Here is a 15862-nt window from a genome sequence, read left to right as displayed (position 1 = left end):
TGTAGACCAGGCTGGTCTCGAACTCACAGAGATCCGCCTGCCTCTGCCTCCCGAGTGCTGGGATTAAAGGCGTGCGCCACCATCGCCCGGCCTGTATATTTTTCATATAAAGCAAACACATCAAAATTAAAAGCACTGTTATAAACCTAGCTGGGGAGTAGGTGTTTTTGTGCCAGTTCTTTGCCTTCTCTATACATGTCAATACATGACACAGAATGTTTTTAATATTAGTGTATAAACTCAGGAAAACTATAGAAATGTGGTAGCCTAACGTATTAGGTTATTCTAATTAACCACTCACATATTTCTGAAGACTCTTTACCTGTTGGCCACTGTGCATATTCAAATAAAAGGAAACTGTTACCCACTGGTGTACATACACACACACAATCAATCAATCAAACAATCAATCAACGACAATAAGAAAATATCCTTCCTATCACCTAACAAATGCTGGTGAGTAGCTAATTCATGTCAACATTTTACAAAGGCAGGATAAAAAAGGATCACTAACCATTACAGCAAATGGTATTTTGTTTAATAACTTTTGTCCTCTTCCCCAATCAGACAAATAAACTCATCTACACCCACAAATTTTCTAGGTAAATATATAAAACAAACCGGAATATAGAAATTGGGCAAATATTCTAAAACAAACTAGAATTAAAAAAGGAATATTTTGAGACTGAAGCTAGTGGTTAAAGAACACTAGCCTCTCTTGCATAGGACCTGGATTTGCTTGCCAGCACCCACATGGCTGCCATGGACACTGCACATATGGTGCACATATATATATATATGTAGATACTCATACAACATTTAAAATGTACAAATGTTTTAAAGACATATTCTAACTTCACTATATAAAAGCTACATGTACACAAAACTCATTTTGGTCTTGGAAGAAATCCATTTGTTCCTTAGTAGTTACCTGTTTCATAAACTGAATTAGAGATCTTCGATTTTGTTCCCAGTACTTTGGCAGCTCATTCTCAAAAGGGTATTTCACACAGCCTAGTTCGATAGTTACTTCAAAGCAATTTGTCTGTAAATAGTTCCAGTCCTGCATGCCACCTAAAGACAAGGAGTTAAAAATACATTACTCGGAATACATTTTAGATAGTTTAGATTCTACAGGGTGAGAATCATTCCTAGTAAAAAGCCAAATTATCTTGTCTCTGCAATGACTCAAAAATAGTAGCAACTCATGGCAGAGTTAACATGCTGTATTTTCATTAAGAACTCATTGTATTGCAGTCTTCCCATCAGCACATGAAAGATCCATAATGATTTGAAGGTAAAAATCTGTACACTGGTCAGGCTGCAGTGCAATATGTCTATGTAGCTCAAAGAGCACCAACTGCAAAACAGTTGAAAATGTTATTGCAATGTCTTAAATCATTTGAGCTTTTTTAAAAAACAGTAGTTCTTTCCCTCAACTGGAGAAGATCATTAACAAGCAGCAACACCCAAGAGAACAGAAAACCCAAGCTGTAAGGCCGTGATCTTTACCTGGGACGTTATACCAGCTAGCTCCATTTGTTATCCCGTGAGGAAAATACTCATTAAGAACACTCATATCTTTGCAAGGTCTACCTTGAAACATCTGGGAATTTTCCTAAAAAAGAAAAAAGAATGTTTACTATTATTTGTTTGTATCGACATTTTTTAAAAAAGTGCTGGATGGATACAGGTAAAAGCTTTCAAAGATTACCACAAGGGGTGTGAAGTGGGAGAACACAGCCATATAAAGTCTGAGACACTCCAATGTATACAATTCTATGTCTGTTGAATTTTCACTGAGTGAATTTTTTTTTTAAATAAAAATGAAGGGCCACTGAGATGATTCAGTGGGTAAAGGTATACTTGCTGCACAAGCCTGGAGACCTGAGTTTGATCCCTAGAATCCACATTGACTCCAGGGTCGTCCTCTGACCTCCACACATGCCATGGCATGCAACCGCTTTCTCCTGCCCTACAACATACATTCGCATACAATAATAATAAGAAAGAATTAATAAAAATTAAGAGCTGGGTGTGGCAACAGCTGTCTACACAAGACCAAGCCAGTCAACATTCTAGGATGGAGTGGGGAGACTGGAATTTTTTTTTTCTTATTTTTATTTCTTTATTGCCATTTCTCCAGCCATTTTCCTTCTTTTAGAACAACACTCCTGGAAACAATCCGTGCCTTGGTGTCTTCAGTATGCAGCCTGGCACCTGGTATAAGTACATGTGAAATTATTTACAGTTCCATGGGGGCACAAATAAATGCTACAGGAATCCAGAGGAGAGAAGATGGCTTTTGACTGGGGAAACTTTTTCCTGAAGAAATTAAACTCTGAAAGATGGCTAAAGTTTCATCTTCTTCCTTGACAGTTAAAAATAGGACAAAATAGAGTGAAGAGAAAAATATAAATTTTCTACCACCTTGAGAATTAGCCACTTAACTTTAAAATATATAAACAAGCTCCTAATAGAAACTTACTATGCCCATTAAAGGCATATGATCCTACCACACTCACATAAAAACCATGATTTTAGATCACTGTAATAATTGTTCATGTGCTTTTCTTGGTGTGGGTCTTACTGTGTAGTCTCCATTGTCCTGGAACTCTCTATGTAGACCATGGAGATCCTGTTGCCTCTATCTCCCAAGTGCTGGACTTAAAGGTGTGCATCACCACACCCAGCCATACTTTGCTTTCTGGTTTTCTGCTGAAGACTGGTATCACGATCTGCTATCTTTCTGACTCCATCCATGTCCATCCACGCCAACCTACCCATCAGATTACACTACACAGAAGTACTGTTCTACTGTGGACCAATATGTAGATTACAAACATTTATAAAATTAAAGGACACTGAGTAATCTATTTAGATTTCTAGCATTCTTCCTCCATCTTTTCAGATCGTCTAGTATAAACCACACTATGGACACCACTGTTCTAGGCCCTAACTGGCAGCATGCTGATTCACTCTCAGAGCCGTAAGGAGCCAGTGAAGGTGGTATGTGATACATGAATGGCCTAGGAAGTTTATTCTGGTCACTGATATTTCACAAGGGCACCAAAACACTTCAACAGGCAAGGAATATCTTTTACAAATAGTATGAAGACACTGAATACATGCAAAAGAATAAATCCATAACCCTTCCTCACAACACCTCAAATCAGTTAAAAATAATTTTAAATCTCAGTATAGGAATGAGTCTTTGTGACCTTGGTTTAGTAGATATGACACCAGAAGTACAAATGACAAGAAGATCAGTAAGCCGTACACTCTCAGCCTTATCACTGCCTCTCCCTCCTCTCGCCTCCACAGTTTGACCAACTGAAGATGTTGCTTTGCATTCTCAGCACTTACCAGGGTTACTCTTAATTTCTTTGGTGTTCCAACTTCTGACTTTCTTCTGCTGACTGCCTTTTGGAGTAAGAGGGTTTCCTTGTTTATATACGTGACAATTCAGTTCCTAACTCTTACAACTGTTCTCCATGGATATTTCTCTCTGCTCACTTTTCTATTATGGGGTTCTTCTACATAATTCCTGCCAGTCTAACAAAGTCCAACACTTGCATGAGGTTGTTTTATTTGCTCACCCTGTTGGGAAGTGGGAGATTACAGGGCTTTGGGTTCTGCACTACTTTTCTGTCTCATACAACCCTACACTTCCCTTTTTCTTTTTCTTGCTCATAAACAAACTGCCAGAAGGCCCCTTTAATTCTCTCCCCTTTCTTTCTCCTCCAGAAGCCCTGCATTTCAAGACTCCCCTTTAACATACCTATTCTTTTAAACTGTGTCTATCCCTTTGGATCATGCCAGATCCTTTTGTTTGTTTTTTGTTTTGAAACTGGGTTTCTCCTGGAGCTTGCTCTGTAGACCAGGCTGGCATTGAACTAACAGAGTCACCTGCCCCTGCCTCCCTAGTGCTGGGATTAAAGGCATGTGCCACCACTACCTGGCAATACTAGATCTTTTAAGTTGTGTGCATTTTGAAATCTGTTCTCAGTATCTTGGTGCTCTCATTTGCTCCACTGCTTGTTTAGCATCTTGGGCTCCATCCTTTGGCCTGCACTTCACTGTTCTGTGCTTTCCCACACTGATCTCTACAACCTGTCTCCTTCTACAGGTCTCATCAGCTCTTTCTCACTGCCTAGCCCTCCTGATAGAGTAAAGTGGAATGGGTGCATGACAAGTCATCTTATTATTGTTTCCATTTCCTTATTTGCATGTATAGAGGAGGTCAGAGAACACCTTGTGGAAGTTGGTTATCTCCTTTCACCATCTGGGTCCATCCCAGGAACTGATCTCAGGTCACCAGGTTTAGCAGCCAGCACCTTTGCCTGCTGAACTATCTTGCCAGCCCTGCTGTTTTTAACTCAGTTAATTGCTTTTCCAAGATCTTTCCTAGTACTGGGGGTAGAATTTTGGTAATTACAAAGTTTGCTTGTACCAGATGAGGAGACATACTAGAGGATGGCTACTACACAGCCACCACTGTCTGGTCACTCAGAACTCTCCCAAGACTATTCATACTGGAGAAATGTGGAAGCATGAAGATGAAATCCCAGGGAGACATCTTTGCGGGTGCTTATTAAGGCTTATGTAAGTCCTCACTTTTACCCAAGTTGCTTACTATCCAAGAAAAAGGAGACTGTGAACAAAGACAGAGGACTTTAATGACCATCTTCCATTGGCAAGAGCAGATGGACACAAGACTCCAGCGGTGGCAGGATGCAGTGGATTCAGAAAAGGAAGATAGGCCAGGCAGGACACCCGTAAATGGCTGTGAAGATGGAATCTGGATAACTCACACCAGTTTATGTAGGTCTGCTTTTGTTCAGTACAAAGTCACCTACTGAGAAAACGCAGAGTCAGGTGAAAGGCTTAGAATCACCACAGTGGGAAATGAATTGGCAGTCAAGGAGCAAAATGTGAAACATTGCCACCCCAGACTGAGGGCTCAGCTGTGCTTTGTGGGTGCCTCATCTGTGTGGCTGTTCTGTGTCCTAGCTGTAGAAGGCAATGGAGGAGAAAGCTGGACGTTGTGCTGCTTGTTTTTTGTCAACTCAACATAAACATAGCCACATCTGGGAAGATGGGAAGAGGAACTCCAGCTAAGAACAGGCCTCAGTCAGGCTGCCTGTAGGCAGGTCTATAGGGCACTTTTTTGTTGTTGTTAATGATTGAAGTAGGAGGGTCCAGACCACTGTGGGTGGTGCCACCCCATGGGCAGGTGGTCCCAGGGGCTATAAGAAAGCAGGCTGAGCAAGCCATGAGGAGCACACCAGTAAGCAGCATTTCCCCATGGTTTCTACTTCAGCTCCAACCTCCAGGTTCCTGCCTTGGCTTCCCTCAATGGACTGTGACTCAGGAAATGCAAGCCAAATAAACCTTTTCCTCCCTAAGTTGCTTTTGGTCATGGTCTTTATCACAGCTAAAGAAACCTAATGAAGATAATGCTAACTACTGAGGACTGGATACTGGGAAAGCAGGTATGACCAAAGGGCGTGCGCGAGCCTTAGAAATATCACTGAGAGATATGGCTACAGGGAGAAGATAAATTAAAAAGAAAAGTTTAGTAGTTCAAAGAAATAAAACTAAGGTAAAGAACTGTTGGGGTGGGCATGGTGGTACATGCCTTTAATCCCAGTACTAGGAAGCAGAGGCAGGTGAATCCCTGTGAGTTCGAGACTAGCCTGTCTACACAGTGAGTTCCAAGATAGTCAGGGCTGTTATGCAGAGAAACCCTGTCTCAAAAAACAAACAAACAACAACAACAACAAAAAATATTAATGTGTGAATAAGTACAAAGTATGATGGGAATATGTGAAAAAACTGATCAATTAATTTTGATTTTGATAGGTGGCAATAATATACATTTTTTTTACTGTATGCATGTTCTCCCAGATATGCCATACCCAAATAAAAGGTAATAATTTTTAAAAGTAAAATCAACAGCTGCATTCTTTTATTAGCAACTCTGAATATGAATCTCACAGGTCCATTCGCAGAGAAGGAAGGCGTATGAAGGTGGAATGGTAAAAGGTTGTAATTAGAGAGCACAGAGTTGCAGTAATAACCTTCATAATCCAGAACCAAAAAAAATCACAGAATCAGTACACCAAAATTGCAAATTGCTGCACCTACTACTCAAGTCACATAGAATTTTTTTCTTAGAACTATTTTTAAACTGCACACACACACAACACATACACAACACACACACACACACACACACACACACACACACACACACCCTGATCCTTCTTTGTATGTTTGGTGGGAGTATATGTAATTAAAAATGTCAGCGGAATTCATCATGCCAATGTGTGTGGAGAACAGAGATTGAAGAGTGTCCTCTCCAATCATTTTCCACCTTATTTTTTGAGCTCGGAGCTCATGGATTCATTAAGGCTGGCCAAGGTGCTCCAGGAGTCTTCCTGTCTGTCTTCCCAGGGCTGGGGTTATGGGGTCGTGATCTGAACATAGCATCATGCTTGTTACTAGCTGTGCAGCTTTCCCAGTCCCTATCTTAATATTTCTAATTGGAAAAATAATTGTGCTCATTATAGAAAGTTTAGAAAACAGAGACGCTTTACCTTTTCTATATTGTGGTAAAACTTTACCTTAAGAGTTATACAAGTTCCTTGATAGAATTTTTGGGATCACTTATGTAAACTATCATATCATCATCAAATAGTAAGAGTTTGATTTCTTCTTTTCCAATTTGTATCCCCTTAATCTCCTTTTGTTGTCTTATTGCTCTAGCTAGGACCTTAACAACTATATTGAATAAATATAGAGAGTGTGGACAACCTTGTCTTATTCCTGATTTCAGTGGGATCACTGTGAGTTTCTCTCCATTTAGTTTGATATTGGCTGTTGGCTTGCTGTATATTGCCTTTATTATTTAAGTATGTTCCTTGTATCCCTGCTGTCTCCAAGACCTTTATCATAAAGGGATGGATTTTGCTAAAGGCTTTTCCAGCATCTAATGAGATGATGATGTGGGTTTTTTTTCCAGTTTGTTTATATGGTGGATTATATTGACAGATTTTCGTATGTTAAACCATCCCTGAATCTCTGGGATGAAGCCAATTTGATCATGGTGGATGATTTTTCTGGTGTGTTCTTGTATTTGGTTTGCCAGTTATTTATTTTATTGAATATTTTTGCATCATTGTTCATGAGTGAGTCCAAGATTGGTCTGTAATTCCCTTTCTTAGTAATGTCTTTGTGTGGTTTGGGTATCAGGGTAATTATAGCCTCATAAAAAGAGTTTGGCAGTGTTCTTTCTGTTTCTATTGTGTGGAACAATTTGAGGAATATTTTTCTTTGTGTCTTTCATGTCATGCATCTCCATCCCATTCACTTTCCCAACCCTTTGTATCCACCCTCTGTACCTGCAACCTCCCCAATAAAACAAAATGAAATTTAAGAGGAATAAAGAGGAGATAATAAATAATAAATAAAAAGGAGATAAAGGAATAAAAAGGAGAACAAACAAAACAAACAAACAAAAAACCATAGATGAAAATGCATGACTTGAGTTTAAAAGCTAATGGAGAAAGAGACGTAAATGTTGAAAAATGAGATGAGAAACAGGATAAAGAAGAAAAAAGGAAAAGCAAAGCATCATGGGTATCTTAGCTATGAAAGTACTTGACCCGAATGCTTTTTTATTTTATTTTATTTTATTTTTTCCTCTGTGTAGCCCTGGCTTGCCTGGAACTTCTCTGTAGAGCCGGCTGGCCTGGAACTCACAGAGATCATCTCCCTCTGGTATTAAAGGCATATATCATCACTGTCTGACTATGAATGCTTCATTTTAAGGTAGTTTTTCTGAATTAACTTCCCAGCATCTGCTGTTCAAATACAAACATACCTTGGAATAAGAAAGTGCTATCTGTTGAAACACAGCATCATCTGGTGATTTACTGTATGTAGCAACTCCTTGTTCATTATCATCAAATGGATAGTTAACTACCAAAGAACCTACAAGGGAAACAGGAAAAGGCACCATTAACTGTTTTAAAATGTATCAGTAACATGATACAAGCTTTTCAGAATTGTGCTGACTTTGACTTAGACAATCCCGGCAGGCAAGACTTCTGACATACCCGTGAAGCATTATTTAGACTAGGTTAGACTCTAGGCATATTTTAAGGATTATCTAAATTATGCTAATTCTAACCTGAAGACCCACAGGACAGCAGCACCGTTCCTTGGAAACCAGCTGAACTCAAGCACTGGCCATTCTCCATTTCCTAAATGAGAGGTTGCCTCAAACTTCTGCGGCCAAGACTTCCTGGCCAGGATGGACTGTGCCCTGGAACTGTGAGATGAGATGAACCCTTCTCCCTTAGCTAGAGTTTGTCAGAGTGCTTTATCACAGCAGCAGAAAAAGTAAGACAGAAGGGGCATCCATGAGACTTTCAAGGCCAATTATCTTTACATACAGGAAAAATAAAGACTAGGGATGTGACTCCATGGCAGAGGGCTTGTCTAGCATGCACATGGCCTTGGTGCCAATCCCCAAGCCTGTTAAAAAGAAACAAAAGCCAACCAAACAACAACAACAACAACAACCAAAAAAAAAAACCACTACTTTCCCCACTGAAAATCAAAGTGAGCAAGTGGGGAAATAATAAATAATATGCATGCATGAAATATAAAGGTGCTCTTAACTAAATAGGTCTTAAAGAAGTTGCAATTAAAAAATATCACATGGTGAAATTAAATGGACCCAAAGCCTCCCAGCTCAATGAACTGCACAGCCATGCTGGAGCTGTGCAGCTTCACACTGGATTTTAATGAATGTGTAAAGTACTTTGATGATATTCAGATCATAAAAATGGAGTATATTTTGATATACTCTGGTGGGAAAGGGAAGAAGGGAGGGGGAGATGGCTTAGTGGGAGAAAAGCACTTGTGGGCAAATTCACAACCCACAACCTGAATTAGATCCTCAAATCCAGTGGGAGGAGAGAACCAACCTCTGAAAGGTGTCCTCTGACCTCCACACACACGCCACAGCATGCACATATCCACACACACACCATACATACACAGTAATAAATAACATTAAAATTAAAAATGAGAGGAAAAGGTAGAAGAAAGATGAGGGGAAGCTGGGCTTGCTGTTTGCTTGTGATCTTAGCACTAAGGAAGCAGAGGCAGGAGGAGGTTCTCTGAAAGGCAAGGCCAGCATGGTGAGCCCCAGGCCTGCCTGGGTACTTGGTGAGGACCTGTCTAAAAGAATAACAACAACAAAGGAAAGAAAGAAAGAGTGTGTGGGGAAGGGTACAGCCAGGACATTGACCTAGAGAGCAAGGAGGAAAGGCTTTAACTGTTCCCTGACACAAGGCAGTGATAGAATACTCACTTGACTAGCCTAGGACTATAAGCAGATAGAACTCCAGCAGGGTTTTCAAATGCTCTCAACAAGAACTACTTAGTCCACACAGAGCTGCCATACCTCCATGCAGATTGGCAGACAGCACAAACGGATAGGCCTTCACCCAGCTCATCACAGCGATGGTCTCTGGTTGGGTAGGATCTGTGATTGGAACAAACTGGTCTGGGAAATTTCGGTTTAGGTCAAAGTTGTTGCTGTTGTTTCTGCCAACTACACTCATTGAGTCTCCTGCAGGACAAAAGATCAAACTTTAAGGCATGTTTTACTACATTTCAATGCCAGACACACACCTTCAGCCATCTTAAAGTATAAGCACATTAAGTCCATTGCTACCAATCCCACTGTGAGTAAAATGTATCTTTTTTTAAACATTGTATATTAAAAAACAAACCTCTTCTAGATCTGTAAAGGGAAGAGGTAGATCATTACTCTTTAGCATTTGCCCTCTACTCATCCTTTAAAAGGAAAAAAATCCAAATTACACAAATGATACTAAAGCATTGCTCAAGTGTTAATAAGAAACACACAATGACATAAGCAACCTCTTGAGTTGTTGGGACTTTATCATAAAAAAACAGACAAACAAAAAGAACATTGTGGTATGCTGACATTAAAATGGTCACAAAAAGTTACGATTAGTAGAGAGCATTGTTGGATGTTTAACCCAATAGAGGAAGCTCCAATTCAAGCTTAAATTGTGTGGATTCTTACTATGAGCTAGAAGCCTACCTGCTGTCATAATCAGAGAACTGCAAGTGAGGAAGAGCCAACTGGGGCTCCCTGGTGGGACCTGGTTCTCCCTTCAGGAGGGCTGGAGGTGTGTGGGGGTGGGGTGGAGGGTGGGAGAGTGTGTTTGATGCTGGCAACAGTGAGGAACAAGAACCTGAACACGCTAAGATCAACCAGAGCCTGTCTGTGTGAGAGCCATGTCAGCGCAGTGTGAGCTTTCCATCCTGTCTGTGCATCCACACCGCAGTGCCTGTTCCACGCGCAGGGATCACTGCTAGGAGCAGCTGTGGAGAGCAAAGGCTCTCACCAAAATGGATGGCCGGATATCCTTCAAGTTGGCTACAGAGAGACTGCAGAGACAGAATAGCTCAGCAAAGCTGTCCTTTTATAAAAAAGCTTTTCTACCTGACATCCCACTTTGTGCCTAGGAAAGCATTCTCTTACATAAAAGAAATTGGGGTCTGACACCTCACCCAGAGATAGTTGTCACCTAGCAGTCTTTATCTGCCTGACAAAACAACCCTTGCTGGCTGTGAACATTCCTCAGACTTCCACAGCCCATAACCACCTCCCACCCAACCATACCCAAGTCCCTAGCTTAGGTGTATATAAATATTGACTGCTTAGTTCTCCCTTGAGACTTCTTTCTACTTTTATGAATCTCATGTTTCTGGATATAAATAAATTTAATTTTTCCCTGTTAAGCTACCCACTAGCAGTTTATTCAAGATGAAAATTATCAAACCTTTAAAGGGAAAAATTTTAAAAGTTCCCTATGGGATCACGGTTGAGAGACAATGGATTCTTACTCTTCTAGGGTTCTGTAGAAGGTGGCCTGTGTAAACCTGTCCTCCCAGCCCCTTCAGCACTGCCTCAGAGACATGGGCTTGCCTCGGGGAGGCAGAGAAACAAAAAGCAGTAACTTAGGCATGGAATAGGATGAGTACGGAAGATGCTGGCTCCAACTATTATCTGGTTTGCTTTTTCAATGATAAAGTAAGGTTACAAATATAATAACTTAATAAGAAGAGTTAAAATGAAACAATTTATAAAATATTCCATTATTTTTAATGGTTAATCTTGCTTGTCAACTTGACCGGATCTAGATACCTACAAGATTAGGAAAGCACATTGTGGGGTATGCCTTCCAGGGTGTTTCACATACATGGAGCAGTATGATGAAAAAGACTGGCCTTGAACACGCGTGCTACCGTCCAATAGGCTGGGGGATCCAGACAGCACAGAATACGGGAAGGAGGAAGCAAGCTAGCACCTGCCAGCTCCCTTCTTCCTGACAAGTGCATCCACTGCTGCTGCAGTCAGCTGCGGACCTCAGACTAGTGGCTTGCATCATGACTCCAGGAAGCTGCCTGGGCTTTGGCCTTGGACGGAGTCATTGGTTACTTGTTTTGAGGCTTCTAGCTTCTTGCTCTGAACAGCTACCAAGTTCTCTAGTTCTCTAATGTACATGGTCACTGTTGAATTGCCTAGCTTCTAATCATTCTAACAGATCTCTTTTTATGGTCTCGGTCTCTCTCTCTCTCCTCTATCAGTTCTGTTCCTCTAGAGAACCTTGATGAAGACAAATAACCGCTACAGAAATAAAAAACCAAACAAGAATCCCACATCTTGATTAAGAGCTGAAAGACCTGTTAGGACCCTGGGCACCTACATTAAAAAGCTAGGCATTGAATGTGCATCTGTAATCCAGCGCTAGGGGCGGAGTTAGACAGATCCCTGGAGCTCATTGATTTGCAAGTTGATCTGAATCCAATTCCAGGTTCTCGAAAATGAGAGCAATTGAATAAGAACCCAATATCAACCTCTACCTTCCACAAGCATACTAGTGTAACACATACCACACACACATACACACACACACAAACACAAACACTATATATGTTTCATCATATAATGAAAAGTCTGCCCTATTTTCTAAGTACATAAAAGGTAAAAACATTCACAAATCATAAAAATAAAGTTTAATGTTTTCTCTATTCCAAAATAAGCATGCTGTACAACAGCCAACAGATTAGGTTTTACCAGTCAGCTCTGCTTTACCTTCCTGGGACTTTTCATATCCATCAGGGTTCATGGACGGCATAAGGTGAATTCTAGTGCTGCGAACCAAATCTGTTACTTCAGGGTCTGTTCCAAAGTTCTTGCAAAGGTATTCGATGAGGTTTAATAGCAGTTCTCTTCCAACCACTTCGTTTCCATGCATATTTCCAATATACTTAAATTCTGGCTCCCCTGAAAACAAATAATTACATGGAAGACTTTTCTTCTTCAGTTAACATGAAGTCTATTTTTTCCTCTTATATAAAAATCATAAACCAAAATGTTAAGTAAATATATATTAGCCAATATCAAGAAATAGCCACATAAACATATTATAGCTTCCTTACAAGAATATCTCTCTGGTAGGCTCAAAGCATATATATCTGCATATCACACACACACACACACACACACACACACACACACACATACACATATATCTTTCCAATCCACATAAATGTATATCCATGTGCCAAACTGAACTCAGCTGAATGAATCCAATCTATGAACACACTAATGCCATGCAGATGTAGATTAGCAAATGGATTTTCTCTTCCAGGAGCAGATTTGGCTCTATGTTCTTTTTTGACTATGTGTTCCTAATTGAAGTCACACAGTGTACAGATGACATTTCTAGACAAAGCACAGTGATACAACTTTGGGAGGCACTACTGAAACCATGTGAAGGCCATTGTATTACCTGGTTCATGGACACCTGGGTTATCAGATATCTCCATCACATACAGTTCTCTTGACTCCACTGATTTTCCCAGTGAATAAAGACGAGTGATATTAGGATATTCATTGGCAAATCTTCTCAAGAAGATTTCCATATCAGGGAAATGGTGGTGGTGAAAGTCTTTAGGCTGGATTGGCTGATGGGAGGATTGTGTTCCAGCAGGAATATTAGGGACGGCAACTGTGCCAGGAGTTGCTACAGCCTCAGTTGAGTCAGGAATTACTGAAATCACAGTTGGTCGAAGAGGAAAATCCATCTCTGTGGCTGGTCCTTCTTTCACCAGTATATTATTAATAGTCAGTGGCATATACCTTAAAACATTGGAAATGGAGGTGGTATGGATTTAAGACACACAACATTTTATTAGCATTATAAAAACACAATGACCTTTTTCCATACTTCTGCACTTAATGATCTATCAAAACTCAAAACTAAACAAGAAAACTGTATAAATTTAGCCATCCTAGAATGCTTTTTCACAGTATGTGAAAGACAATGTCTTTAAAGAGTTATTTCTCTCGCAAAGCTTCCCAGGTATCACACACTAGACTGTTTGCCCAGAAAAGCTGCTGTGATATTCAAATTATCCCGTGTAACTCCTGCTCTCCTTCTTCGCATTGCCAGACTAGCATTCCCACTTTCCTCCCATTACAGAGGCTCAGAATTAAAGGTTAGCAATAAAATCCCCATGAGGTGAGCGTGCAGTAAGGTTTGCACAGGTGAAAAACCCCTGCTTTAATGTATCAGAAGGCTGTGAAGACAGGCCTTCAGATTCCATCTACAGAGCCTAGCTGCCTCTATTCAGGTTCGATTAGCTGAGCAATGCTTCCAGTAGCCGAGTCTCCTGTAGAGCTTTTCCAATCGTTCTTCCTCCCAGTGTTACGATGATGCTTCACACGGTTGGACTATGACAAAACACCCGTGATGTACTTTCTCATTATTGAAGGACCAAAGCATCAGAGAACAAGGAAAAACAAAAGCCACATTTGATGAGTAGCATTTAGCTAGTCCTTCTGTCTTACACCTAAAGAGAGGGTTGGCATTGTAACTAAGAGTCAGGTTTAAAACTTTTACCCAGTTGAAACTGCTGTAAGATTGTAAATTCCAGGAACGAGCAATCTATGGAAATCCCCAAATCTTCCGGTTGTGATATTATGATTAATACCAGCCACTGAGATGGTTGCATTCTCTAACCCAGCTCCTGTTACTGAATCTTTAACAAATCCTTTAATTCCAATGTGGACCTAAAAGACAAAAATCAAAACCTAGAGAAATCAGTGTGAGGCCAGAGTTTCTAAATAGACAATTATACTAGATTCCAATTTCTATTTTTATTTTTGGGACAGGGTCTCATTACATAGCTCTGGCTTGCCCAGAACTCTTTATAGTGACCAGGATGGCCTCAAATCATAGAGATCCACCTTCATCTGCCTCTGGAGTGCTGGGATTAAAAGTGTGCACCACCATGTCCAGGAGCCAAAGTATTTTTTATATTTTGTTTTTTCAAGACAGGGTTTCTCTGTGAAACAGTCCTGGCTGTCCTAGAACTCACTCTGTAGACCAGGCTGGCTTCAAACTCACTGAGCTCTTCCTGCCTCTGCCTCCCGAGTACTGGGATTAAAGGCATGTGCCACCAATGCCTGACTTCCAAAGTATTTTTTAAACCCTGGGGTTGAAACAAAATATACACCAAGTACTAAAGTAAAAATTCTTTTTATTTTAAAGAATTAAAAAAAATGTGTGTGTGTGTGTGTGTGTGTGTGTGTGTGTGTGTGTGTGTGGCCTGCACGTATGTATGTGCACCACATGTGTGCCTGGTACTCCACAGAGGCCAGAGAAGCATTTTTAATCCCTTGAATTATCTCGAATTACAGTTGGTTGGGAACTACTGTGTTGGCGCTGGGAACCAAACCTAGGTCCTCTGCAAGAACAGCCATTGCTCTTACACTGAGTCACTAAATTCTTAAATTTAAACTATAAAATTTCCATAGTCCTGAAGTATTTATGAAGTTTTCTCTTTTTGAAGCCAAGCTTCTAATTTTCTCTCCAAACTATAATTTCTGACATAGTCAATAGCTGTATGAGCTTTTCTGATAATTACATTACACTGATGTCCACAGTTCAGAGAGTGATAAAGGGTCTCTAGCAAATATGAACAAATGGCATTGTCAAGCTGATAGTACAAATTTATAGGGTTTTCTTGGTATCAGGAATTGAACTTAAAGCTTCACTCGTGCCAAACACTCCTTCTAATACTGAGCTTTCCCACAAACCCCCAGAACAAATTTGGCCAATTATATCCATCTGTAAAAGTGTTCTAAGAGACTGGCAAAGGAAGCTTCTGTGAAGCATAGTGCTAGGGTTGGAAATGGGGATAGAAAAGGTGGTTCCTAATGTACTCTTATAGATTACATACTAATAATTTCTAGAGATAATCTACAATATTAAAACACATAAAATAAAGAACACGCTATTTGGATTGTTATTCTTGTGCATTCAAATTTTGCCCTTATTTAACCCATTATTTCTAAATCCCAACCTTCCAGGCAGCTATTTTTACCTTTTCAATCAATGTGATCAAAGACTCTCGATTATTTTCCCACTCTTGTCGAAGCATAGAAGCAGGTGGGTACTTGCAACAAGATAATTCTAATGTGATCTCAAAACAGTTGGCCCACACGTAATTGTAATCTTGCATACCACCTGCAACTTGATGGGAAAACAAGTTTACTCGCCAAAGGGAAGGAACTTCACCCTCCAAACACTGAAGAAGTTAAGTCGCCCAGTTTGTCCTTGTTTACATTTTGTTTCCATTAAGTTGTCTGAAATTGAAAGAAGGCTCTTCATTTACATAAACTAAGAAGGAAGGTTTATGTACGTTTCCAAATATATATGGAATATATACATACACT

The 15862-nt window shown here is 40.2% G+C and overlaps 2 protein-coding genes across 4 annotated transcripts in view; one reads left to right on the top strand and one right to left on the bottom strand.

Annotated features, from left to right (window-relative positions):
* The window catches only part of Tmigd1 (transmembrane and immunoglobulin domain containing 1), a 164274-nt gene that overhangs the window by 36619 nt on the left and 111793 nt on the right, over nucleotides 1-15862 (top strand). The window lies entirely within an intron of this gene.
* The window catches only part of Cpd (carboxypeptidase D), a 91573-nt gene that overhangs the window by 23450 nt on the left and 52261 nt on the right, over nucleotides 1-15862 (bottom strand). The window contains exons 3-10 of the mRNA XM_050128916.1: nucleotides 15511-15653; nucleotides 14025-14194; nucleotides 12912-13261; nucleotides 12212-12403; nucleotides 9482-9649; nucleotides 7889-7998; nucleotides 1513-1618; nucleotides 932-1074 (exon numbers count right to left, since the gene is read on the bottom strand). Of these exons, the coding sequence (XP_049984873.1) occupies nucleotides 932-1074; nucleotides 1513-1618; nucleotides 7889-7998; nucleotides 9482-9649; nucleotides 12212-12403; nucleotides 12912-13261; nucleotides 14025-14194; nucleotides 15511-15653 (1382 nt within the window). The remainder of the gene's footprint in view (nucleotides 1-931; nucleotides 1075-1512; nucleotides 1619-7888; nucleotides 7999-9481; nucleotides 9650-12211; nucleotides 12404-12911; nucleotides 13262-14024; nucleotides 14195-15510; nucleotides 15654-15862) is intronic.

Source organism: Alexandromys fortis, unplaced genomic scaffold (genome assembly GCF_014885135.2).
Source record: "Alexandromys fortis isolate MF-2015 unplaced genomic scaffold, M_Fortis_MF-2015_v1.1 scaffold_80, whole genome shotgun sequence".
Taxonomy (NCBI): domain Eukaryota; kingdom Metazoa; phylum Chordata; class Mammalia; order Rodentia; family Cricetidae; genus Alexandromys; species Alexandromys fortis.
Note: the sequence above shows the minus strand (reverse complement) of the source record. Positions and strands in the feature narration are given on the sequence as shown.